Source organism: Panulirus ornatus, chromosome 68 (assembly GCF_036320965.1).
Source record: "Panulirus ornatus isolate Po-2019 chromosome 68, ASM3632096v1, whole genome shotgun sequence".
Classification (NCBI taxonomy): Eukaryota; Metazoa; Arthropoda; class Malacostraca; order Decapoda; family Palinuridae; genus Panulirus; species Panulirus ornatus.
In genome coordinates, this window is record NC_092291.1 from 26,919,885 (window position 1) to 26,947,276 (window position 27,392).

Here is a 27,392-nt window from a genome sequence, read left to right on the forward strand (position 1 = left end):
ACAGACTGGATGGACAGACATGAGTACCTTTTGATAGTGTAGATGAATATACAGTCTAAGTTAGAATTCTAGAATCAGAATAATATGCATCACTAAATACACTAGCAACAACAGCATAGTCCTGATCAACATGACAGAAACCTGGCTTACTGAGAAAATGAGAGATTAAGGTCCAGTATAAAACAGAGCAGATAGAACCAAACTCAAATAAAGCTGTGTATGTGTATGATAAACTAGAATGAAAGCAGATTGTGAAAATGAGCCACAGTAAATGCAGTGTAGTGAACACTTAGCCATGAATACAGTAAATCTAGTATCAAAAGACTACCAAAAACCTAGCTAAATACCTTGAAAGAAATTATCACAAAAGTTAAAGATATGTAGGAGGGTTGGAGAAACTAGACCCCATTAATTATTTTTATGGGTGATTTTAACGTCCATTCTATTGAATGTTTGGAAAGAGGATTAGACTATTGATGTAAATGCAGATACAAGGGAGGAACCCTAGATCAACAGATAAAAAAGAAGAGTTCTAGTGGAACAGTTATATAGGTCATTGAACATGGTATGACATTGTTTTCAAATATATAAAGCAACTAAGATGGGCCTGTCATATCACAGTATCATTAGATATTGCTACAACATACATTGTGGAAGTAAATGAATTTGAGAGACAGTAACCAAGAGCGATGGTGGAATGACATATCGGACTGGAGAGTGACCAATCAAAGGATTTTAAACAAATTGGAATGAGATATTCAAGAGTAAAATTCTAACAACAAACATGAGAGTGCACTGAGAAAATAAGACAAATAGTCTGTGGGCTTAAAGAAAAAGTGCAAAACAGATAGTACTAAGAGACAGAAAACAGTAAATGAATAGAAGAGCATGGAAAAAGAAAATGTAAGCAGTGAGGAAAGCAAAAATGAAAGATCTGGGTGAGTTGATAAAGAGCACAGCTGCAGAATTGATGAATTCCCAAAAAGAGATCAGAAAATGAATGATTAGAGAGTTATTCTGAACATGGAGAGGAACAAAGAAAGAATAAATCAAACCATCCTTTCCATCTGAGCAATCAGTCATCATATCAACAAAATACCCAGAATGCCAGTAAGCATTTTAACACTATGCTTCGTAGGATGTTGATTAGGAGGCTTGATCACCAGGCCAGAATAAGGGGGGAACTATGTGAATAAAAGATTATATAAGTGGAAGAGAACAAAAGGACATATGTCAGAGAAGCCTTCTCAAAATGGGTTTTCCCCAGATAAGTGCCACAGGGTTCTTGGACTTTACTTGTAGTATGTGAAAAACTTTAAACAAAAGTTATGGATTCTTTCATGAATATGTTTCCAGATGATGCAAAGGTCATGAGGGAAGTGGAAAGCATGGATGAATGCATCACCCTGCAAGGGGACCTTGACAGATTCCAAAGTTGGTCTGATACATGGTTGAAGTTCAGCCCAAGTAAATGTGAAGTAATGATAAAGGGTTGCAATGCAAGAAGGCCTCAAAATTGACATCATCAATTAGGAAAAACGCTTAAGGAATCTGTATGAGAAGGACTTGGAATTTGACATCATCCCTAACTTGTTGCTGTAGTCCTGTTTTTGGAGGATAGGTAAAGTTCAGAATACCATCTGCTTGCTTGCAAATTGGAATATCCTTCTCGTTCATGGATAAGGAAATATTCATCAGACTGTTGGTATCATACATAAGGCCAAAAGTAGAATATGCTTCTCAGGTGTGGTTACTACACCTTAAGCACAAAGAGCTCATATAGAAGGTCCAGAGGAAAGGAACAAAGTTGGCACTAGAATTGAGAGAGATAAGTTAAGGGAAAGGCTAGGGGCTTTAAATTTGCTCACTTTGGAAAAAAGGAGAGTGAGAAGGGACCTAGTCACAACCTTTGAGATCTTGAAATAGACTGATGACAAAGACAGTGAACTGTTCCTAGAGAGATTTAGGGATAGAACAGCCAGAGGATATAATGTGAAATTAGGCAAGAAAATTATTTAACAAAAAGAGTAAGGAAGAACTTTCATTGTATGAGTGGTGGATGAATGGGATAAAATGATTGAAAACATATTTAGTGCAGACAGCATAGAGAAATTTTAGACATATGATTGAGAATATTCAAGAGATGTGACTCCAAGAATGTAAAACTCTCTCCCATACAGCATAGATAAATAATTACACACATGAAGAGAAACAGACAGTCCAAGTATGTAAATATAGGGTGGATGCACGAGGAATTATTATGATTGATTGCAATGTTGAGGCAAGATACATTGCTCTCACTAAACCATGCAAATTTCAAAAGTAAGAATTGTTTCTGTAAGTGTGGAAGTTCATGTTTTACTTTGATGCAAGCAGGCTTAAATGATTTAAGAAGCTAACTGTACCAGTTTCACTGTAGGGAATTGGAGATAGATATGATGATGATTTATTTTTTTTTTTTTTTTATACTTTGTCGCTGTCTCCCGCGTTTGCAAGGTAGCGCAAGGAAACAGACGAAAGAAATGGCCCAACCCCCCCCCCCCCATACACATGTACATACACACGTCCACACACGCAAATATACATACCTACACAGCTTTCCATGGTTTACCCCGGACGCTTCACATGCCTTGATTCAATCCACTGACAGCACGTCAACCCCTGTATACCACATCACTCCAATTCGCTCTATTTCTTGCCCTCCTTTCACCCTCCTGCATGTTCAGGCCCCGATCACACAAAATCCTTTTCACTCCATCTTTCCACCTCCAATTTGGTCTCCCTCTTCTCCTCGTTCCCTCCACCTCCGACACATATATCCTCTTGGTCAATCTTTCCTCACTCATTCTCTCCATGTGCCCAAACCATTTCAAAACACCCTCTTCTGCTCTCTCAACCACGCTCTTTTTATTTCCACACATCTCTCTTACCCTTACGTTACTTACTCGATCAAACCACCTCACACCACACATTGTCCTCAAACATCTCATTTCCAGCACAGCCATCCTCCTGCGCACAACTCTATCCATAGCCCACGCCTCGCAACCATACAACATTGTTGGAACCACTATTCCTTCAAACATACCCATTTTTGCTTTCCGGGATAATGTTCTCGACTTCCACACATTTTTCAAGGCTCCCAAAATTTTCGCCCCCTCCCCCACCCTATGATCCACTTCCGCTTCCATGGTTCCATCCGCTGACAGATCCACTCCCAGATATCTAAAACACTTCACTTCCTCCAGTTTTTCTCCATTCAAACTCACCTCCCAATTGACTTGACCCTCAACCCTACTGTACCTAATAACCTTGCTCTTATTCACATTTACTCTTAACTTTCTTCTTCCACACACTTTACCAAACTCCGTCACCAGCTTCTGCAGTTTCTCACATGAATCCGCCACCAGCGCTGTATCATCAGCGAACAACAACTGACTCACTTCCCAAGCTCTCTCATCCCCAACAGACTTCATACTTGCCCCTCTTTCCAAAACTCTTGCATTTACCTCCCTAACAACCCCATCCATAAACAAATTAAACAACCATGGAGACATCACACACCCCTGCCGCAAACCTACATTCACTGAGAACCAATCACTTTCCTCTCTTCCTACACGTACACATGCCTTACATCCTCGATAAAAACTTTTCACTGCTTCTAACAACTTGCCTCCCACACCATATATTCTTAATACCTTCCACAGAGCATCTCTATCAACTCTATCATATGCCTTCTCCAGATCCATAAATGCTACATACAAATCCATTTGCTTTTCTAAGTATTTCTCACATACATTCTTCAAAGCAAACACCTGATCCACACATCCTCTACCACTTCTGAAACCACACTGCTCTTCCCCAATCTGATGCTCTGTACATGCCTTCACCCTCTCAATCAGTACCCTCCCATATAATTTACCAGAAATACTCAACAAACTTATACCTCTGTAATTTGAGCACTCACTCTTATCCCCTTTGCCTTTGTACAATGGCACTATGCACGCATTCTGCCAATCCTCAGGCACCTCACCATGAGTCATACATACATTAAATAACCTTACCAACCAGTCAACAATACAGTCACCCCCTTTTTTAATAAATTCCACTGCAATACCATCCAAACCTGCTGCCTTGCCGGCTTTCATCTTCCGCAAAGCTTTTACTACCTCTTCTCTGTTTACCCTTTGCCTTTGTACAATGGCACTATGCACGCATTCCGCCAATCCTCAGGCACCTCACCATGAGTCATACATACATTAAATAACCTTACCAACCAGTCAACAATACAGTCACCCCCTTTTTTAATAAATTCCACTGCAATACCATCCAAACCTGCTGCCTTGCCGGCTTTCATCTTCCGCAAAGCTTTTACTACCTCTTCTCTGTTTACCAAATCATTTTCCCTAACCCTCTCACTTTGCACACCACCTCGACCCAAACACCCTATATCTGCCACTCTGTCATCAGACACATTCAACAAACCTTCAAAATACTCATTCCATCTCCTTCTCACATCACCACTACTTGTTATCACCTCCCCATTTACGCCCTTCACTGAAGTTCCCATTTGCTCCCTTGTCTTACGCACCCTATTTACCTCCTTCCAGAACATCTTTTTATTCTCCCTAAAATTTACTGATAGAGTCTCACCCCAACTCTCATTTGCCCTTTTTTTCACCTCTTGCACCTTTCTCTTGACCTCCTGTCTCTTTCTTTTATACTTCTCCCACTCAATTGCATTTTTTCCCTGCAAAAATCGTCCAAATGCCTCTCTCTTCTCTTTCACTAATACTCTTACTTCTTCATCCCACCACTCACTACCCTTTCTAAACAGCCCACCTCCCACTCTTCTCATGCCACAAGCATCTTTTGCGCAATCCATCACTGATTCCCTAAATACATCCCATTCCTCCCCCACTCCCCTTACTTCCATTGTTCTCACCTTTTTCCATTCTGTACACAGTCTCTCCAGATACTTCTTCACACAGGTCTCCTTCCCAAGCTCACTTACTCTCACCACCTTCTTCACCCCAACATTCACTCTTCTTTTCTGAAAACCCATACTAATCTTCACCTTAGCCTCCACAAGATAATGATCAGACATCCCTCCAGTTGCACCTCTCAGCACATTGACATCCAAAAGTCTCTCTTTCGCACGCCTGTCAATTAACACGTAATCCAATAACGCTCTCTGGCCATCTCTCCTACTTACATAAGTATACTTATGTATATCTCGCTTTTTAAACCAGGTATTCCCAATCATCAGTCCTTTTTCAGCACATAAATCTACAAGCTCTTCACCATTTCCATTTACAACACTGAACACCCCATGCATACCAATTATTCCCTCAACTGCCACATTACTCACCTTTGCATTCAAATCACCCATCACTATAACCCGGTCTCATGCATCAAAACCGCTAACATACTCATTTAGCTGCTCCCAAAACACTTGCCTCTCATGATCTTTCTTCTCATGCCCAGGTGCATATGCACCAATAATCACCCACCTCTCTCCATCAACATGATGATGATACATAGATATATTGAAAGAGTGACAGAGCACTGGATATGCATTTTATGTGGTATGTCTTTTATAAGAGTACTTTGGGAAAGGACAACTTCCCTAGCGGTGTTGCCTCCTGTAAAAGCATAAACCATGTTTGTTTTCAGCTAAAAGAGTGAATTTATAAAGTTATCAAGATATAGCCAGATATATATCTGTTCTACAGTCTCCTTGTACTTAAGCTGCTCACTCTCTTCTTTTTCCTTAGGCATCCTTGGACTCTTCTGTTTCTTCTGGTTGCAGCTGGATATGTTCAGTACTTTGCGCTACTTATTCATGGTTGGCGTAGTTACATTCTTCTGTGGAAATTCTATGCTCTCCAACATTGCTGCCAAAAGGAAGGAGTGAGTATCGTGTGTGAAACACATAGTTGAAGTTTTGTTTTCTTCTGTGAATTCTGAACTGGAAACTTTGTATATGTATAGGTATATTATTAGTTTTTCATGGATATGCTGCTATTCTGTTACATTTTAATGTTTCTGTTTGGTATCTAATTTCCTTAAATCCCTTTTGGATGTTAATGTGCTGAGAGATGCAACTGGAGGGATGTCTGATCATTATCTTGTGGAGGCTAAGGTGAAGATTTGTATGGGTTTTCAGAAAGAAGAGCGAATGTTGGGGTGAAGAGGGTGGTGAGAGTAAGTGAGCTTGGGAAGGAGACTTGTGTGAGTAAGTACCAGGAGAGACTGAGTACAGAATGGAAAAAGGTGAGAACAATGGAAGTAAGGGGAGTGGGGGAGGAATGGGATGTATTTAGGGAATCAGTGATGGATTGCGCAAAAGATGCTTGTGGCATGAGAAGAGTGGGAGGTGGGTTGATTAGAAAGGGTAGTGAGTGGTGGGATGAAGAAGTAAGATTATTAGTGAAAGAGAAGAGAGAGGCATTTGGACGATTTTTGCAGGGAAAAAATGCAATTGAGTGGGAGATGTATAAAAGAAAGAGACAGGAGGTCAAGAGAAAGGTGCAAGAGGTGAAAAAGAGGGCAAATGAGAGTTGGAGTGAGAGAGTATCATTAAATTTTAGGGAGAATAAAAAGATGTTCTGGAAGGAGGTAAATAAAGTGCATAAGACAAGAGAGCAAATGGGAACTTCAGTGAAGGGCGCAAATGGGGAGGTGATAACAAGTAGTGGTGATGTGAGAAGGAGATGGAGTGAGTATTTTGAAGGTTTGTTGAATGTGTTTGATGATAGAGTGGCAGATATAGGGTGTTTTGGTCGAGGTGGTGTGCAAAGTGAGAGGGTTAGGGAAAATGATTTGGTAAACAGAGAAGAGGTAGTAAAAGCTTTGCGGAAGATGAAAGCCGGCAAGGCAGCAGGTTTGGATGGTATTGCAGTGGAATTTATTAAAAAAGGGGGTGACTGTAATGTTGACTGGTTGGTAAGGTTATTTAATGTATGTATGACTCATGGTGAGGTGCCTGAGGATTGGCGGAATGCGTTCATAGTGACATTGTACAAAGGCAAAGGGGATAAGAGTGAGTGCTCAAATTACAGAGGTATAAGTTTGTTGAGTATTCCTGGTAAATTATATGGGAGGGTATTGATTGAGAGGGTGAAGGCATGTACAGAGCATCAGATTGGGAAGAGCAGTGTGGTTTCAGAAGTAGTAGAGGATGTGTGGATCAGGTGTTTGCTTTGAAGAATGTATGTGAGAAATACTTTGAAAAGCAAATGGATTTGTATGTAGCATTTATGGATCTGGAGAAGGCATATGATAGAGTTGATAGAGATGCTCTGTGGAAGGTATTAAGAATATATGGTGTGGGAGGCAAGTTGTTGGAAGCAGTGAAAAGTTTTTATCAAGGATGTAAGGCATGTGTACGTGTAGGAAGAGAGGAAAGTGATTGGTTCTCAGTGAATGTAGGTTTGCGGCAGGGGTGTGTGATGTCTCCATGGTTGTTTAATTTGTTTATGGATGGGGTTGTTAGGGAGGTGAATGCAAGAGTTTTGGAAAGAGGGGTAAGTATGAAGTCTGTTGGGGATGAGAGAGCTTGGGAAATGAGTCAGTTGTTGTTCGCTGATGATACAGCGCTGGTGGCTGATTCATGTGAGAAACTGCAGAAGCTGGTGACTGAGTTTGGTAAAGTGTGTGAAAGAAGAAAGTTAAGAGTAAATGTGAATAAGAGCAAGGTTATTAGGTACAGTAGGGTTGAGGGTCAAGTCAATTGGGAGGTAAGTTTGAATGGAGAAAAACTGGAGGAAGTAAAGTGTTTTAGATATCTGGGAGTGGATCCGGGAGCGGATGGAACCATGGAAGTGGAAGTGGATCATAGGGTGGGGGAGGGGGCGAAAATCCTGGGAGCCTTGAAGAATGTGTGGAAGTCGAGAACATTATCTTGGAAAGCAAAAATGGGTATGTTTGAAGGAATAGTGGTTCCAACAATGTTGTATGGTTGCGAGGCGTGGGCTATGGATAGAGTTGTGCGCAGGAGGATGGATGTGCTGGAAATGAGATGTTTGAGGACAATGTGTGGTGTGAGGTGGTTTGATCGAGTAAGTAACGTAAGGGTAAGAGAGATGTGTGGAAATGAAAAGAGCGTGGTTGAGAGAGCAGAAGAGGGTGTTTTGAAGTGGTTTGGGCACATGGAGAGGATGAGTGAGGAAAGATTGACCAAGAGGATATATGTGTCGGAGGTGGAGGGAACGAGGAGAAGAGGGAGACCAAATTGGAGGTGGAAAGATGGAGTGAAAAAGATTTTGTGTGATCGGGGCCTGAACATGCAGGAAGGTGAAAGGCGTGCAAGGAATAGAGTGAATTGGAACAATGTTGTATACCGGGGTCAACGTGCTGTCAATGGATTGAATGAACCAGGGCATGTGAAGCGTCTGGGGTAAACCATGGAAAGTTCTTTGGGGCCTGGATGTGGAAAGGGAGCTGTAGTTTCGGTGCATTATTACATGACAACTAGAGACTGAGTGTGAACGAATGTGGCCTTTGTTGTCTTTTCCGAGCGCTACCTGGCACACTTGAGGGGGGAGGGGATTGTTATTCCATGTGTGGGAAGGTATATATATATATATATATATATATATATATATATATATATAAAGGCAGACAGTATGATTTATATACATGTGTATATATGTATATATCTGTGTGTATATATATGTATACATTGAGATGTATAGGTATGTATATTTGTGTGTGTGGACGTGTATGTATATACGTGTATGTGGGTGGGTTGGGCCATTCTTTTGTCTGCTTCCTTGCGCTACCTTGCTAACGCGGGAGACAGCGACAAAGCAGAATGAAATAAATATATATATATATATATATATATATATCCCTGGGGATAGGAGAGAAAGAATACTTCCCACGTATTCCCTGCGTGTCGTAGAAGGCGACTAAAAGGGGAGGGAGCGGGGGGCTGGAAATCCTCCCCTCACTTTTTTTTTTTAATTTTCCAAAAGAGGGAACAGAGAAGGGGCCCAGGTGAGGATATTCCCTCAAGGGCCCAGTCCTCTGTTCTCAACGCTACCTCGCTAATGCGGGAAATGGCGAATAGTATAAAAGAAAAAAAAAAGATATATATATATATATATATATATATATATATATTTATTTATTTATTTATTTATTATACTTTGTCGCTGTCTCCCGCGTTTGCGAGGTAGCGCAAGGAAACAGACGAAAGAAATGGCCCAACCCCCCCCATACACATGTATATACATACGTCCACACACGCAAATATACATACCTACACAGCTTTCCATGGTTTACCCCAGACGCTTCACATGCCTTGATTCAATCCACTGACAGCACGTCAACCCCGGTATACCACATCGCTCCAATTCACTCTATTCCTTGCCCTCCTTTCACCCTCCTGCATGTTCAGGCCCCGATCACACAAAATCTTTTTCACTCCATCTTTCCACCTCCAATTTGGTCTCCCTCTTCTCCTCGTTCCCTCCACCTCCGACACATATATCCTCTTGGTCAATCTTTCCTCACTCATCCTCTCCATGTGCCCAAACCACTTCAAAACACCCTCTTCTGCTCTCTCAACCACGCTCTTTTTATTTCCACACATCTCTCTTACCCTTACGTTACTCACTCGATCAAACCACCTCACACCACACATTGTCCTCAAACATCTCATTTCCAGCACATCCATCCTCCTGCGCACAACTCTATCCATAGCCCACGCCTCACAACCATACAACATTGTTGGAACCACTATTCCTTCAAACATACCCATTTTTGCTTTCCGAGATAATGTTCTCGACTTCCACACATTCTTCAAGGCCCCCAGAATTTTCGCCCCCTCCCCCACCCTATGATCCACTTCCACTTCCATGGTTCCATCCGCTGCCAGATCCACTCCCAGATATCTAAAACACTTCACTTCCTCCAGTTTTTCTCCATTCAAACTCACCTCCCAATTGACTTGACCCTCAACCCTACTGTACCTAATAACCTTGCTCTTATTCACATTTACTCTTTACTTTCTTCTTCCACACACTTTACCAAACTCAGTCACCAGCTTCTGCAGTTTCTCACATGAATCAGCCACCAGCGCTGTATCATCAGCGAACAACAACTGACTCACTTCCCAAGCTCTCTCATCCCCAACAGACTTCATACTTGCCCCTCTTTCCAAAACTCTTGCATTTACCTCCCTAACAACCCCATCCATAAACAAATTAAACAACCATGGAGACATCACACACCCCTGCCGCAAACCTACATTCACTGAGAACCAATCACTTTCCTCTCTTCCTACACGTACACATGCCTTACATCCTCGATAAGAACTTTTCACTGCTTCTAACAACTTTCCTCCCACACCATATATTCTTAATACCTTCCACAGAGCATCTCTATCAACTCTATCATATGCCTTCTCCAGATCCATAAATGCTACATACAAATCCATTTGCTTTTCTAAGTATTTCTCACATACATTCTTCAAAGCAAACACCTGATCCACACATCCTCTACCACTTCTGAAACCACACTGCTCTTCCCCAATCTGATGCTCTGTACATGCCTTCACCCTCTCAATCAATACCCTCCCATATAATTTACCAGGAATACTCAACAAACTTATACCTCTGTAATTTGAGCACTCACTCTTATCCCCTTTGCCTTTGTACAATGGCACTATGCACGCATTCCGCCAATCCTCATATATATATATATATTTTTTTTCTTTTAAACTATTCGCCATTTCCCGCGTTAGCGAGGTAGCATTAAGAACAGAGGACTGGGCCTTTGAGGGAATACCCTCACCTGGCCCAATTCTCTGTTCCTTCTTTTGGAAAATTAAAAAAAAACGAGAGGGGAGGATTTCCAGCCCCCCGCTCCCTCCCCTTTTAGTCGCCTTCTACGACACGCAGGGAATACGTGGGAAGTATTCTTAATCCCCTATCCCCAGGGATATATATATATATATATATATATATATATATATATATATATATATATATATATATATATATATATATATATATATATATTTGATAAGCTTTATCTGCCACTCTGTCATCAAACATTCAATGAACCTTCAAAATACTCACTCCATCTCCCTCTCACTTCACCACTACTTGTTATTACCTCCCCATTTGTTCTCTTGCCTTCATTTACCTCCTTCCAAAACATCTTTTTATTCTCCATAAGATTTAAGGATACTCTTCCACCCATCTCTCATTTGCCCTTGTTTTCACCTCTTGCACCTTTCTCTTGACCTCTTGCCTCTTTCTTTTATACATCTCCCAGTCATTTGCAATACTTCCCTGCAAAAATCTTCGGAATGCCTCTCTTCTCTTTCACTAACAATCTTACTTATTCATCCCACTAATCTGCCCACCCCCAACCTTTCTCATGCCACAGTCATCTTTTGTGCAAGTTATCACTGCTTCCCTAAATACATCCCATTCCTCTCCCACTCCCCTCATGTCCTTTGCTCTCACCTTTTTCCATTCTGCACTCAATCTCTCCTGGTACTTCCTCTCTCAAGTCTCCTTTCCAATCTCACTTACTCTCACCACTCTCTTCACCCCACCATTCTCTCTTCTTTTCTGAAAGTCTCTACATATCTTCACCTTTGCCTCCACGAGTTAATGATGAGACATCCCTCCAGTTGCCCCTCTCAGCACATTAACATCCGAAAGTCTCTCATGCACTTATCAGTTGAAACATAATCCAATAAGACTCTCTGGCCATCTCTCTTACTTACATATGTATACTTTTGTATAGCTCTCTTTTTAAGCCAGATATTCCCAATCACCTTTATTAAGAAAGGGGGTGACTGTATTGTTGACTGGTTGGTAAGGTTATTTAATGTATGTATGACTCATGGTGAGGTGCCTGAGGATTGGCGGAATGCGTGCATAGTGCCATTGTACAAAGGCAAAGGGGATAAGAGTGAGTGCTCAAATTACAGAGGTATAAGTTTGTTGAGTATTCCTGGTAAATTATATGGGAGGGTATTGATTGAGAGGGTGAAGGCATGTACAGAGCATCAGATTGGGGAAGAGCAGTGCGGTTTCAGAAGTGGTAGAGGATGTGTGGATCAGGTGTTTGCTTTGAAGAATGTATGTGAGAAATACTTAGAAAAGCAAATGGATTTGTATGTAGCATTTATGGATCTGGAGAAGGCATATGATAGAGTTGATAGAGATGCTCTGTGGAAGGTATTAAGAATATATGGTGTGGGAGGCAAGTTGTTAGAAGCAGTGAAAAGTTTTTATCGAGGATGTAAGGCATGTGTACGTGTAGGAAGAGAGGAAAGTGATTGGTTCTCAGTGAATGTAGGTTTGCGGCAGGGGTGTGTGATGTCTCCATGGTTGTTTAATTTGTTTATGGATGGGGTTGTAAGGGAGGTAAATGCAAGAGTCCTGGAAAGAGGGGCAAGTATGAAGTCTGTTGGGGATGAGAGAGCTTGGGAAGTGAGTCAGTTGTTGTTCGCTGATGATACAGCGCTGGTGGCTGATTCATGTGAGAAACTGCAGAAGCTGGTGACTGAGTTTGGTAAAGTGTGTGGAAGAAGAAAGTTGAGAGTAAATGTGAATAAGAGCAAGGTTATTAGGTACAGTAGGGGTGAGGGTCAAGTCAATTGGGAGGTGAGTTTGAATGGAGAAAAACTGGAGGAAGTGAAGTGTTTTAGATATCTGGGAGTGGATCTGTCAGCGGATGGAACCATGGAAGCGGAAGTGGATCATAGGGTGGGGGAGGGGGCGAAAATTTTGGGAGCCTTGAAAAATGTGTGGAAGTCGAGAACATTATCTCGGAAAGCAAAAATGGGTATGTTTGAGGGAATAGTGGTTCCAACAATGTTGTATGGTTGCGAGGCGTGGGCTATGGATAGAGATGTGCGCAGGAGGATGGATGTGCTGGAAATGAGATGTTTGAGGACAATGTGTGGTGTGAGGTGGTTTGATCGAGTAAGTAACGTAAGGGTAAGAGAGAGGTGTGGAAATAAAAAGAGCGTGGTTGAGAGAGCAGAAGAGGGTGTTTTGAAATGGTTTGGGCACATGGAGAGAATGAGTGAGGAGAGATTGACCAAGAGGATATATGTGTCGGAGGTGGAGGGAACGAGGAGAAGAGGGAGACCAAATTGGAGGTGGAAAGATGGAGTGAAAAAGATTTTGTGTGATCGGGGCCTGAACATGCAGGAGGGTGAAAGGAGGGCAAGAAATAGAGTGAATTGGAGTCATGTGGTATACAGGGGTTGACGTGCTGTCAGTGGATTGAAGCAAGGCATGTGAAGCGTCTGGGGTAAACCATGGAAAGCTGTGTAGGTATGTATATTTGCGTGTGTGGACGTGTGTATGTACATGTGTATGGGGGGGGGGGTTGGGCCATTTCTTTCGTCTGTTTCCTTGCGCTACCTCGCAAACGCGGGAGACAGCGACAAAGTATAAAAAAAAAAAAAAAAAAAAAAAAAATTCCCAATCACCAGTACTTTTTCAACACACAAATCTACAAGCTCTTCACCATATCCATTTACAACACTGAACACCTCAAGTACACCAATTATATCCTCAAGTGCCACAACTGCATTCAAATCACCCATCACTATAACCCAGTCTCGTGCATCAAAGCTGCTAACACACTCACTCAGCTGCTCCCAAAACACTTGCCTATCATGATCTTTCTTCTGATGACCAGGTGCATAGGCACCAATGATCACCCATCTCTCTCCATCCACTTTCAGTTTTACCCATATCCATCTAGAGTTTACTTTCTTACACTCTATCATGTACTCCCACAACTCTTGTTTCAGGAGTAGTGCTACTCCTTCCTTTGCTCTTGTCCCCTAACCGACCCCTGACTTTACTCCCAAAACATTCCCAAACCACTCTTCCCCTTTATCCTTGAGCTTCATTTCACTCAGAGCCAAAGCATCCAGATTCCTTTCCTCAAATGTACTATCTATATCTCCTTTTTTCTCATCCACACACATTTAGGCTCCCAAATCTGAGCCTTTGAGGATTATGAGCTTTTCCTGCATGACTTTGCCTTCTGTTTCCCCTTTTAGAAAGTTTAAATACAAGGAGGGGAGGGTTTCTAGCCCCCTGCTCCTGTCCCCTTTAGTCGCCTTATACAACACGTGGGGAATGTGTGGGAAGTATTCTTTCTCCCCTATCCCCAGGGATAATAAACGCCCATACACGCACATATGCATACACTTGGACAGATATATACGTATATATATTATTTTTTTTTTCATACTATTCGCCATTTCCCGCGATAGCGAGGTAGCGTTAAGAACAGAGGACTGGGCCTTTGGGGGAATATCCTCACCTGGCCCTCTTCTCTGTTCCTTCTTTTGGAAAATTAAAAAAAAAAAAACGAGAGGGGAGGATTTCCAGCCCCCCGCTCCCTTCCCTTTTAGTCGCCTTCTATGACATGCAGGGAATACGTGGGAAGTATTCTTTCTCCCCTATCCACAGGGATATATATATATATATATATATATATATATATATATATATATATATATATATATTTTTTTTTTTTTTTTTTTTTTTTTTTTTTTTTTTTTTTTTTTCCGCTGTCTCCCGCGTTTGCGAGGTAGCGCAAGGAAACAGACAAAAGAAATGGCCCAACCCACCCCATACACATGTATATACATACACGTCCTGACACGCAAATATACATACCTACACAGCTTTCCATGGTTTACCCCAGACGCTTCACATGCCCTGATTCAATCCACTGACAGCACATCAACCCGGGTATACCACATCGATCCAATTCACTCTCTTCCTTGCCCGCCTTTCACCCTCCTGCATGTTCAGGCCCCAATCACTCAAAATCTGTTTCACTCCATCTTTCCACCTCCAATTTGGTCTCCCACTTCTCGTTCCCTCCACCTCCGACACATATATCCTCTTGGTCAATCTTTCCTCACTCATTCTCTCCATGTGCCCAAACCATTTCAAAACACCCTTTTCTGCTCTCTCAACCATGCTCTTTTTATTTCCACACATCTCTCTTACCCTTACATTACTTACTCGATCAAACCACCTCACACCACACATTGTCCTCAAACATCTCATTTCCAGCACATCCACCCTCCTGTGCACAACTCTATCCATAGCCCACGCCTCGCAACCATACAACATCGTTGGAACCACTATTTCTTCAAACATACCCATTTTTGCTTTACAAGATAATGTTCTCAACTTCCACACATTCTTCAAGGCTCCCAGGATTTTCGCCCCCTCCCCCACCCTATGATTCACTTCCGCTTCCATGGTTCCATCCGCTGCCAGATCCACTCCCAGATATCTAAAACACTTTACTTCCTCCAGTTTTTCTCCATTCAGACTTACCTCCCAATTGACTTGACCCTCAACCCTACTGTACCTAATAACCTTGCTCTTATTTACATTTACTCTTAACTTTCTTCTTTCACACACTTTACCAAACTCAGTCACCAGCTTCTGCAGTTTCTCACATGAATCAGCCACCAGCGCTGTATCATCAGCGAACAACAACTGACTCACTTACCAAGCTCTCCCATCCCCAACAGACTTCATTCTTGCCCCTCTTTCCAAAACTCTTGCATTCACCTCCCTAACAACCCCATCCATAAACAAATTAAACAACCATGGAGACATCACACACCCCTGCCGCAAACCTACATTCACTGAGAACCAATCACTTTCCTCTCTTCCTACACGTACACATGCCTTACATCCTCGATAAAAACTTTTCACTGCTTCTAACAACTTGCCTCCCACACCATATATTCTTAATACCTTCCACAGAGCATCTCTATCAACTCTATCATATGCCTTCTCCAGATCCATAAATGCTACATACAAATCCAAATGCATATACAAATGCAATTGAGTGGGAGATGTATAAAAGAAAGAGACAGGAGGTCAAGAGAAAGGTGCAAGAGTGAATTGGATCGATGTGGTATACCGGGGTTGACGTGCTGTCAGTGGATTGAATCAGGGCATGTGAAGCGTCTGGGGTAAACCATGGAAAGCTGTGTAGTTATGTATATTTGCGTGTGTGGACGTATATATATACATGTGTATGGGGGTGGGTTTGGCCTTTTCTTTCGTCTGTTTCCTTGCGCTACCTCGCAAACGCGGGAGACAGCGACAAAGCAAAAAAAAAAATAAATAAATAAAAAATAAATATATACATGTACATATTCATACTTGCTTGCCTTCATCTATTCCTGGTGCTGCCCCACCCCACAGGATACAGCACCACCACCCCTACTTCAATGAGGTAGTGCCAGGAAAACAGACAAAAAAGGCCACATTTGTTCTCTCTCAGTCTCTAACTGTCATGTGTAAAGCACTGAAACCACAGCTCCCTATCTACATCCAGGTCCTGCAGACCCTTCCATGGTTTACCCCTGATGTTTAACATGCTCTGCCTCATTCCATTGACAGCACATTGATCTTAGTATACCACATCGTTCCAGTTCACTCTGTTCTTTGCACACCTTTCACCCTCTTTTTCATTCCATGCTTCAGCCTCCAATTTGGTCTCCCGCTTCTTGTTCTCTCCACCTCTAACACATATATCCTCTTTGTCAATCTTTCCTCACTCATTCTTTCCATATCTCCAGACCATTTCAACACACCCTCTTCTGCTCTCTCAACCACACTCTTTTTATTACCACACATCTCTCTTACCCTTTCATTACTTGCATGATCAAACCACCTCACACCACTTACTGTCCTCAGACATTTCATTTCCAACACATCCACCCTCCTCCATACAACCTGTCTATATCCCATACTTTGCAACTACTATTTCTTCAAACATACCCATTTTTGCTCTCTATGATAACATTCTTGCCTTCCACACATTCTTCATCACTCTCAGAAGCCTTGCCCCCTCCACCACCTTGTGACTCTCACTTCAGTTCACTTCCTCCAGTTTTTCTCCATTCAAACTTGCATTCCAGTTAATGTGACCCCACTGAATCTAATAACCTTGTTCTTATTCTCATTTACTCTCAACTTTATTCTTGCACACACTTTTCCAAACTCATCACCAACTTCTGCAGTTTCTCACTCAAATCAGCCGCTAGAGCTGTATTGTCAGTGAACAACAACTGACTCACTTCCCAGGCCTTCTCATCCCAACAGACTGCATACTCGCCCCTCTCTCCAAAACTCTATCACTTGCCTTCCTAACCACCCCATTCATTAACAGATTATATAGGGGTTTGAAAAAAAGATCAAATAGAAAATGTATATGAATGAAGATACTGTTGCCAAGTTACTCCCGGTAGTACTTACTAGATATTATTATTTGATGATGTTCAAGTGAGATTACCATGGGGGCCCACATCCATGGTTTAAATAAAACCCATTAATTAAGACAAATTACCCAGCTAGGGTAATGACTGCCGAGTATACTTTGACTACTCACTTTCCTGTGGGCTAACGAAAAGCCTATGATCTTACAGTTTATACCTAAATGAAATGAGTCTACATAACATGACAGTGACGTGTCTCTGTGCAGTCACTGGGATATCTTAACATCTAGTGCTACTCGCAGTATCAGCAGTAATGTTGCATGCATTCTAACACAACTGCTTTAATATCTAAGGCTACTCACAGTATCAGAAATAATGTGGCATGCATCGTAACACAAATGCTAACAGTAACTAAACTCCTAATTCACAATTGCAAGGGACTTCTTGTTCTCTGGTGCTAGCATTTCATTTCATGGATCAATTTGTAACATGTTCTTAGCTGGATCTTGAGTCATGGACGCTTGTCCTCCACATCAGGTCAGTCTGTGTTCGTGCTTCATGCAATGGCTAGGTCAAGCACACCACAAGCACGAACTTAAGACTCTTCCCATGTGGGATCCTGAGTGGTGCCCTATAGATGCTCGACCTAAACACCTGCTCAACCCAATCAGGCTTCACCCACCCAGGCTGCCCTGTTGGAATTGAAATCATTGTCTCTTGTAGACACATTATTGGCTCATTACCCTCACAGGAGGCGACCCTTGCACGCTTTATAAAAACACTTTTATGACAAATTAGGGTGCTTGCTTATGGGAATTTCCTGTTGGTCATTGAATGCTATACCATCTGGGCTGGATAACTGTCTCCAAGGAGATAGGGTACTCAATTATTATCTGACACTTATTGACTGAGTCTAGTCTGTGTACTGCGTGACTCCGAATCACGTTGGGTTGCCAAGGCAATTATTTCGGTTTCCCTGATTAATTACTTCACTATATCACTTTCCCATTTTAGAAAGTTAATACAAGGAGGGGAGGATTTCTGGCCCCCCGCTCCCGTCCCCTCTAGTTGCTTTCTACGACACGCAAGGAATACGTGGGAAGTATTCTTTCACCCCTATCCCCAGGGATAATATACATATATATATACATATACACATACACACACATGAGATGTTTGAGGACAATGTGTGGTGTGAGGTGGTTTGATCGAGTGAGTAACGTAAGGGTAAGAGAGATGTGTGGAAATAAAAAGAGCGTGGTTGAGAGAGCAGAAGAGGGTGTTTTGAAGTGGTTTGGGCACATGGAGAGGATGAGTGAAGAAAGATTGACCAAGAGGATATATGTGTCGGAGGTGGAGGGAACAAGGAGAAGAGGGAGACCAAATTGGAGGTGGAAAGATGGAGTGAAAAAGATTTTGTGTGATCGGGACCTGAACATGCAGGAGGGTGAAAGGAGGGCAAGGAATAGAGTGAATTGGAGCGATGTGGTATACCGGGGTTGACGTGCTGTCAGTGGATTGAATCAAGGCATGTGAAGCGTCTGGGGTAAACCATGGAAAGCTGTGTAGGTATGTATATTTGCGTGTGTGGACGTATGTATATACATGTGTATGGGGGGGGGTTGGGCCATTTCTTTCGTCTGTTTCCTTGTGTTACCTCGCAAACGCGGGAGACAGCGACAAAGTATAATAAAAAAAAAATATATATATCACTTTATCACTTTTTCACACTCAATTCATATTCATGGTATTATTTGAAGCTGTGTCACTGTATGTTCATATTTGAGCACTGTAAATAGTAAACTTTTGCAGTTGGCTTAATCCTATATGGGAACTGCTGTGGATGAGGACATATCCCTTTTGAGTTTAACAATTTAATCAGTGATTAACTTGTAGCCATACTCATTGTACATGACAGGGGTTATTTTACGTGCTAATTCCATACATTATTCATACAATATGGTAATGTGTTCCTTACCAGCTAAACAATGTTACAAAAGTACCCATAATTGGCATCCCCTCCCCCCTGCCCACACACATGCACACACACTCAGGAGGGATGTCACTGTGGGTTTGGGGGTTTCAGCCTCCAGCACGTGGCTACGTAGGGTTGCTTCAGTTAGTAGCCTTCCCCCATGTAGTGGCTCTAGTGACATTGTATACTGTATGCCAACTTGCAAATCATAATATTCCCAGTGTATCAAATAACAACTATACGTTAGTAATACTAAACTATCATATAGTTTAGACATATAACAACAGATATTGTATACTGTATGCTAACTTGCAAATCATGATATTCCCAGTGTATCAAATAACAACTATATGTTAGTAATACTAAACTATCATATAGTTTAGACATACAACAACACTGGATACCATCTGGTTCCTTGGCCCATCTATGTTTGTTCTCTCAGAAAAAGACATGGCCATGCAATAACTTTATGCACGCAATCAGATCTCTCCTAGTCCAACGTGTCTACCCTGTTACATGAATGTGTACATAGAATTGAATGTTACAGCATATTTAGAGTTGTTAATCTTCTTTCTTATGTTCTTTAATTGTCTCACCATAATTCTACCATGAGATGGGTGCTCTTAACACCAGTTATCTGTAGTCCATCATTTAATACATTCATGCTTTCACCTTCACAGAGGCATCAGGAATCTACAGAAAGGAAAAAATACTGCATTATAAAACTTTAAGAAAAGTAAAACGCAAACAAAATATAATGACACTCGGAAAAACACAGCACATAGCCTATAAAAGTAAGGGTAGCACTAAACAGATTAATGGTCTCATGAAGGGTAGTACAATCTAAATACAACATATGTAAACAGAAAAATAGAATCTGTTATCCTAGAAAGTCTAAATCTGTCTCAGATAGATCCGTTCCATGAAGGAAGAAACAAAGCAGTTTTAAGAAACAGTGTACCAAAGGAACTGTCACACCTAACTTATATTGTTGTGATATTTCCATATTTAGATTGAATGACTTGGTCAAGTCAGTTTACACAACTCAATGTAGCACAGTAATTGGGTGGAAAGATTATGCTTTGTGCAGTAGCACAGACTTTTTAGATCCTTTGGAAAAAATGAAGAGTTAATGTAGAACAAATAAGATGTGGCCATATGATATGCACTTTGCAAAAGGCTTTTTTAGATACAGTTGTGATGTAGCTACCAGCATTATAACAAATACATGAAACATATTGTATTAGTTCAGTAGGTTTCTTAGACCTCAATCTTAAATAACTCTTCTCAGCTAAGATACTTGAACTTTTTTTCTCATTCACATATCTTATATTTATTTTTTATTATACTTTGTCACTGTCTCCCGCGTTAGCGAGGTAGCGCAAGGAAACAGACGAAAGAATGGCCCAACCCACCCACATACACATGTATATACATACACGCACATATACATACCTATACATTTCACATACATGTATATACATACATGCACATATACATACCTATACATTTCACATACATATATACACATGTACACAATTCATACTTGCTGCCTTTATTTATTCCTGTCACCACACTGCCACACATGAAATGACAACCCCCTCCCCCCGCATGTGCGCGAGGTAGCGTTAGGAAAAGACAGCAAAGGCCACATCCGTTCACACTCAGTCTCTAGCTGTCATGTATAATGCACTGAAACCAGAACTCCCTTTCCACATCCAGGCCCTACAAAACTTTCCATTGCTTACCCCAGACACTTCACATGCCCTGGTTCAATCCATTGACAGCACGTCGATTCCGTTATACCACATTGTTCCAATTCACTCTATTCCTTACACGCCTTTCACCCTCCTGCATGTTCAGGCCCCGATTGCTCAAAATCTTTTTTACTCCATCTTTCCACCTCTAATTTGGTCTCCCACTTCTCCTCGTTCCTTCTACATCTGACACTGATTAATAATCTTTCCTCACTCATTCTTTCCATGTGACCAAATCATTTCAAAACACCCTCTTCTGCTCTCTCAACCACACTCTTTTTATTACCACACATCTCTCTTACCCTTTCATTACTTACTCGATCAAACCACCTCACACCACATATTGACTTTAAACATTTCATTTTCAGCACATCCACCCTCCTCCGCACAACTCTATCTATAGCCCATGCCTCGCAACCATATAACATTGTTGGAACCACTATTCCTTCAAACATACTCTTTCCTTTCCGAGATAATGTTCTCGCCTTCCACACATTTTTCAATGTTCCCAGAACCCCCCCCCACCCCCCACCCCACCCTGTGACTCACTTCCACTTCCATGGTTCCATCCACTGCCAAATCCACTCCCAGATATCTAAAACACTTCACTTCCTCCAGTTTTTCTCCATTCAAACTTACCTCCCAATTGACTTGTCCCTCAACCCTACTGTACCTAATAACCTTGCTCTTATTCACATTTACTCTCAGCTTTCTTCTTTCACACACTTTAATAGATAAAAATGATAGATAAAAACACGACCACCACTTTGCATTATTATTTGGAAATGAAGAGAGATTGCTGTAAGATGCCACAGAAAAGCACATGCAGATGCCTCAAATAACATTGGGAGAGAAATTAAAGAAAAAATGAAGTAATCATGTAAAATGAGCACAACATAATAGTTGTAAGAATAGGTAGGCAAAATCATTAATGATACTGCCACCTGACTTGAAAGCTTCTGCATTAACATCATCCTTCAAATGATGCAGTATTGTCAAGTTGCTTTATCCACAAAGATCCTTTCCAGCCCCCATTAACTTTCAAAAAATCAATACTTCAAGAAACAGCTGATGTCCTCATGACAATCTATTGCAGTGCAGACAGGATAAATGTAAATTGTGATATGTGCATGCATTGTCAAGGATGGCCCTGTTCAGTCATAAAAATTCTTTAAAAAAAAAAATTTACATTTTGTGCTTTAAACTTCCTTAAGTACTTACGAGTAAAAAACAAAATACATGGATGACCCAGTAAAGGAATTGAATGCACTTATGTGTGATTTATCTAATTCACCCATGTTGTACTTAGCAGCCTCAAGCAGCTTGTGGTTCCAGGCCAAGCTGTAGAGGTAGAAACGACCAGATATGGCAGAAGTATTGGTTAGAAGCTAAGTGCATTTAACTAATAACAGGTGGAGAGCTGGATTAGACAGCAGGGAGAAATAGAATTTGTTTTTGGTATAGATGATAAAATTAGCATTAAATGAATGATGTGTGTTTAGGGTGACAGAAATGTGTCATAAATGGCATATCAAATGTAAATAATTAGTCAGATGAAATAGCATTGTGTGTATGATCGTGAATTTTACGAAATCAGGGTAACATTTCAGTTTGTTTATGTTATCCAGTGTCCTAATACTTCCTTCATTAGGCCTTATTTATCATAGTAATTTGATTATACATCTAAGTTGTGAAATTAAAGACTTTAATTTTTACTGTATTACTTGGCCTTCTTGGTATGAATTTAATATGATTACACATTATAGTGCTTAATTCTTGTCATACAGGGCTTCTTTACACAATACTCTTTGTACACCCATATTTTATGGTTAGGTTTGCAAGAGTTATACTTTTTTATGATGCATTATATTGTTTATGCGTTACCACTTTCTTGTTTTTCCAAAAAGATTAATAGTTAGCCTCTTCTTTGGGTGCCTTACAGGCAGGAGGTGAAGATGGTGTATGGACACTTCTACAATAAATCTTACAGGTTTTCGCAGCCACAGCAGAATTAACTTGGATTCAGGGGTTTGGTTTAAGGTATTTTTTGCCTGCTGCTGCAAGAGTTTGTGAAATTGTACAAGTTATTTCAGGTAGTGTTGCCACAGCTTAATTGTACTGTGTACTGTAGCTTTAGCCTGACAGCTTCAGATGAAGAACCCTTCTCTAAAAGCCGTACAGTATGAAGTTCATCTATAAGTGTCTTTATTCCTTTACTTCTTTTTAGTTATTCGCTGTTTGATGCTACTAACGCCTTTATATAACAAGTGTGGAAATGCAAAAAGGCACCCTTTTTTTTTTCTTTCTTTTTTTTCTATGGATATTATCTCCCATATCTAATATTCTTAATTTTTTTTAATATCTAGTTAGAGGAATGAATACAACATATTTTGATTGGCAGTATTTTACTAGCAAAAAGTATTTCACTTGATTTAGTTTGGAAAAGCATGTAGAGTTATAGGGGATGTTATTACATTCAAGGTTGAAGAAATTTATTACACCAGTTAAGTTAGTTGGATTAAGTGGAATGTGGGGTAATGATAAGCCTAGGCTAATCCTATCCTTAACATGAATTCATCTGAAAATAAATTCCTCTTTCACGTAGGATTAAAAGTGACAGATATTGAATATGTAAAGTATTTTTTTTTTTTTTTTTTTTTGTTTCATAATAATGTCATGTTAAAGAGGGAACATTTTCCGATGTATCTTACTTCTCTACATAATCAGGAAAACTTCAAGTATTATTCTTGCAGAGACTTTTGCCAACATAGTAATCCTACAGTATTAGCATTGATAGGGTAAATCATTGTTGATAAAGTTATTCTAATTTTATATGTGTTTGGAACAGATTGTTATTATTATTGCTCATTGATGCTGCCCAGTTTATTTATGTGTAATGATTGTAAGATTGAATGAGGACCCAAAGAAAATGGAATCTTTTAAGTACCTTAGGGTGGATATGGTAGTGGATGGAACTATGGGAACTGAAGTGTCTTAGGATTATGCAGAAAGAGAGGTTTGTTAGGGCAAAGATGGGTATGTTTGAAGGTACAGTATTCCCATTAGTGTTGTGGGAATGTAAGTCTTGGGCCTTGAATGCCAAAGAGAGGAGGAGGATGAGAGTGGATGTGTTAGAAATTAAATGCCTGATGACAATATGTTATGATGTGGATTGGTAATTTAAGAAAGGACAGGATAAGAGAGAGGTGTTTATTAGGTACAGTGTCACTTAGTGTTGGCCAGGTGTGCAAAAGTTAGACATGTGGAAGAGATGAGTCAAGGAATACTGACGAAGTGGACATATATGTCTGAAGTGGAGAAAGCATGGTGAGATTGGAGACTAAGGAGATTGAAGGATTGGGTGAAACAGGCTTTAAGGTAATAAGGCCTAAACATCCAGGAGGATAAAGAATGGGCTGTGGTAAATTTGATGGGTTTATGAGGGGAAACTACAGGCTGTCAGCCGTCTGAACCATGAGAATGTGAAACAGTCATGAATTAGTCTGTGGTGCTTGGGCTTGGTTGGTAGGCACTTTTATTATTAGTGCTTTAAACATAAAAGTTTTTGCCTGGCACTATCATGTGTACCTGCTTCTTGAGGAAGCAGGTAGATATGTAAAAAAAAGTAATGTAATGGAAATATTTTTATCTTTGAAAGATCTCACCTTGATTGTGTGGTCTTCAGCTTTTGACATTAGAACAGAAGTCAGTGGATGTGCTTTATTGTAATAGACTAAACTAGACTGCAGTATTGTTAATGTATGAAAGGTTGTGCAGAGTTGTGGTAGATATGCTTTGCTATAATGGACAAGCAAAACTAGACTTGCAGCATTGTTGATGTATGAAAAGGACAGAGGTGTGATAGATAAGCTCACTTGTAATGGACACATAAAACTAGACAGCAGCTTTGTTGATGTATGAGGACAAGGTGTGTACTTAGGGTATATTGCACTGCTGTAATATTTTTAGATATTTTGGGGAGGTTAGAAAAGTTGATGAGAAATTATACTGGGAGAACTGAAGAAATAGGGAGAAATAAAAAGAATAGATCAGAGAAAATGGGGCTTGTAGGGGTAAGAGAGAAGAGTAATTTATATTTCATAGGAAAAAGTAGATCTGCATGGCATGTTTAGCAGAGCAAAATTAATTGAGCTAAAGATGAGATGAAATACCATGGTATTTTATGAAAGTGTGTGATGTGTGTGTATTACAGTACAGGGGAGGATATCTGCTCATAAACTACCTCCTGCTCATAATTTTTCTTTACTATCTTATAACATTGTAAACTTCATTTCCATTCATTATTTCATGATGTAGCTTATTATTTCTCTCTTGCTGTAGAAGCGCTTCTTTACGTAATCTCAAACAAGTTTCTCTTTCAGCCTTCCTAGTTCTTCCTTTTATCTTTCAGAGAACTCTTTATTGAAAATGCTGTGTATCTAAGTATTTTGAAGGATATAATCAAGTATCACCTTGGTTTCCCTCCATGGTGGGTAAATTTATGGTCTCTGACTTTTCCCTAAAACTCAACTCTGCTTTGAGGCACCATCTTGGTTGCCCATGGGTCTTTCTACTTTAGGTCTTTGTTTTTAGATTGTAGTTGATCAAACTTTTGGTGCATAACACTGATCAACAATTTTTTTTTTTTTTCCCCAAGAACTTAAATAGGTGGACCTTATAGTATTTTCACACTGAATTCAAATCTGTTTTTAGAATTTTTCTATCAGTCATGGTTTTTAAGTGACAGAGTAATTAATTTTAAAATATGGCTGGTATTACACTTAAAAAACTTACTCAAAAATGTAGAAGTGTACGATTTTTGGCTATTTGGCCCCTGAAACATCCCTCCTTAGTATCCAGCAGTTATCTTCCAACATAGAGGGGCTTCACTTTCCTTGGTACCACTTTTCCATGTCCAAAATGGCTTTGTAAAATCTTTTGCCATGCTCATCACTGACTGCCCCAAGATTTTCCAGGAAAATGTCCATGTCCAAAAAGTGAATTTTGAGACTTGTATTGCACACCAGAGCTTTATATGAAGTCATTAGATCTTTTACAATATCACAGAGACTTTCCGATATATGTTTCCCCAAAATATCTTTGCAAACTCTCTTAAATGACAGCCATGCAGTTTTTTAAATTCATTTAGCTCATCGGCGAATTTTTCATCTTGAAACTTCCCTGATCTGTCCTACAACAACTTCCTCTGATTTTTGCATCACTGATTCTGGGGAATTTATTCCTCAGATATGTGAATCTTGATCAGTTTTATCCACATCATTGATGAAGTTCTCCATCAACCATAGCTTGATGTGCAAAGGGGGCAGATGAATTTTCTTACGTTCAACATGAGGAGGAGTGATGACATTTTTCTTCAATGTTGTCTGTGATGTTTGTTTTGGCCACACTTTCTGTACATAATGATTTTTCTTTTCCTGGCTGCCCCACTCACAGAGGAAACAACAGAACTTCATAGAACTAAAAGTGGCTATTGCTTTTCACAAACAATGAAAATAGTTGTTTGTTAAACTTTTTGTTTTATATGCTCCGTAGAACACTGGTACATATATATACTGTACATAATTATCTGCAAGTATGCTGGAACAAAAATACATTCCACTTAAAGTCCTCATACTTAATTTATCCAAAAGAAGGTCCATGTTATAGGATTCCTTCATGTTAGCTGCATAAACCAGAGGAACGGAGGTGAACTTACTTCCAATATGGAGTAGAACCTCATTCAAGCTTACTTTCGATGACTCAATAAACAAGTGCCACTCTTTTGTCTTATATTTGTGGCCAATTGCATCCATAACAGAACGAATGTCATTGCAAAACACCAGACCCTCTTCAAGGGAGAAAAATTCTTTGAAAACGACATTGCAGTCCGATACAAACAAACTTTAGTTACACTGGAAAATATTCCACCCCTTGAACCTGGAATCCAAAAGTCCAGCTTGCTTCTTTGACAAATTTGAATAGCAGATGAGGTCATTAGATCTCCTTGACTCAGCAAATGTAGTTCACTTGAAGAATGGCTTGCTTCAAATGTTAAATTCATATTGTCCCCTACTTGGTCTACTTTTTCATTACAAGACCCACCGTCACTCAGTGTCATGTTTCTTGGAGGTTCTGACACAGGTAATTTCTGACTGTGAGGTACTGGCCTCAGCAATATGCTTGGATTTTGGTGTTATACCATTTAGTCATGCAGAAGCAACAACCTGAAGTGTGATCTTTGGGTTCTCTCCAAGCCCTAGGAATTGCAAAAGGCTTAAGGCATGAACCTTTTGCCCATGCTGTGAGATGCCTGATACTTGTGACAAAACAGATATGGAAGCCAAACTTTTATCCTGGTCACCCACTTTGCAACCAAAGTAATGCTCATATGATATTTTAATTAGAGGTG

General features: G+C 40.4%; 1 protein-coding gene across 2 annotated transcripts in view; it reads left to right on the plus strand.

Annotated features, from left to right (window-relative positions):
• OstDelta (oligosaccharide transferase delta subunit) overlaps nt 1-27,392 on the plus strand; it is a 272,441-nt gene that overhangs the window by 207,211 nt on the left and 37,838 nt on the right. Inside the window, exons 14-15 of one of the 2 annotated variants that reach the window (XM_071659381.1) lie at nt 5,775-5,910; nt 22,926-23,023. In XM_071659381.1, the coding sequence (XP_071515482.1) occupies nt 5,775-5,910; nt 22,926-22,998 (209 nt within the window). In that variant the 3' untranslated portion in view covers nt 22,999-23,023. The remainder of the gene's footprint in view (nt 1-5,774; nt 5,911-22,925; nt 23,024-27,392) is intronic. The other variant, XM_071659382.1, reaches the window with a different exon arrangement.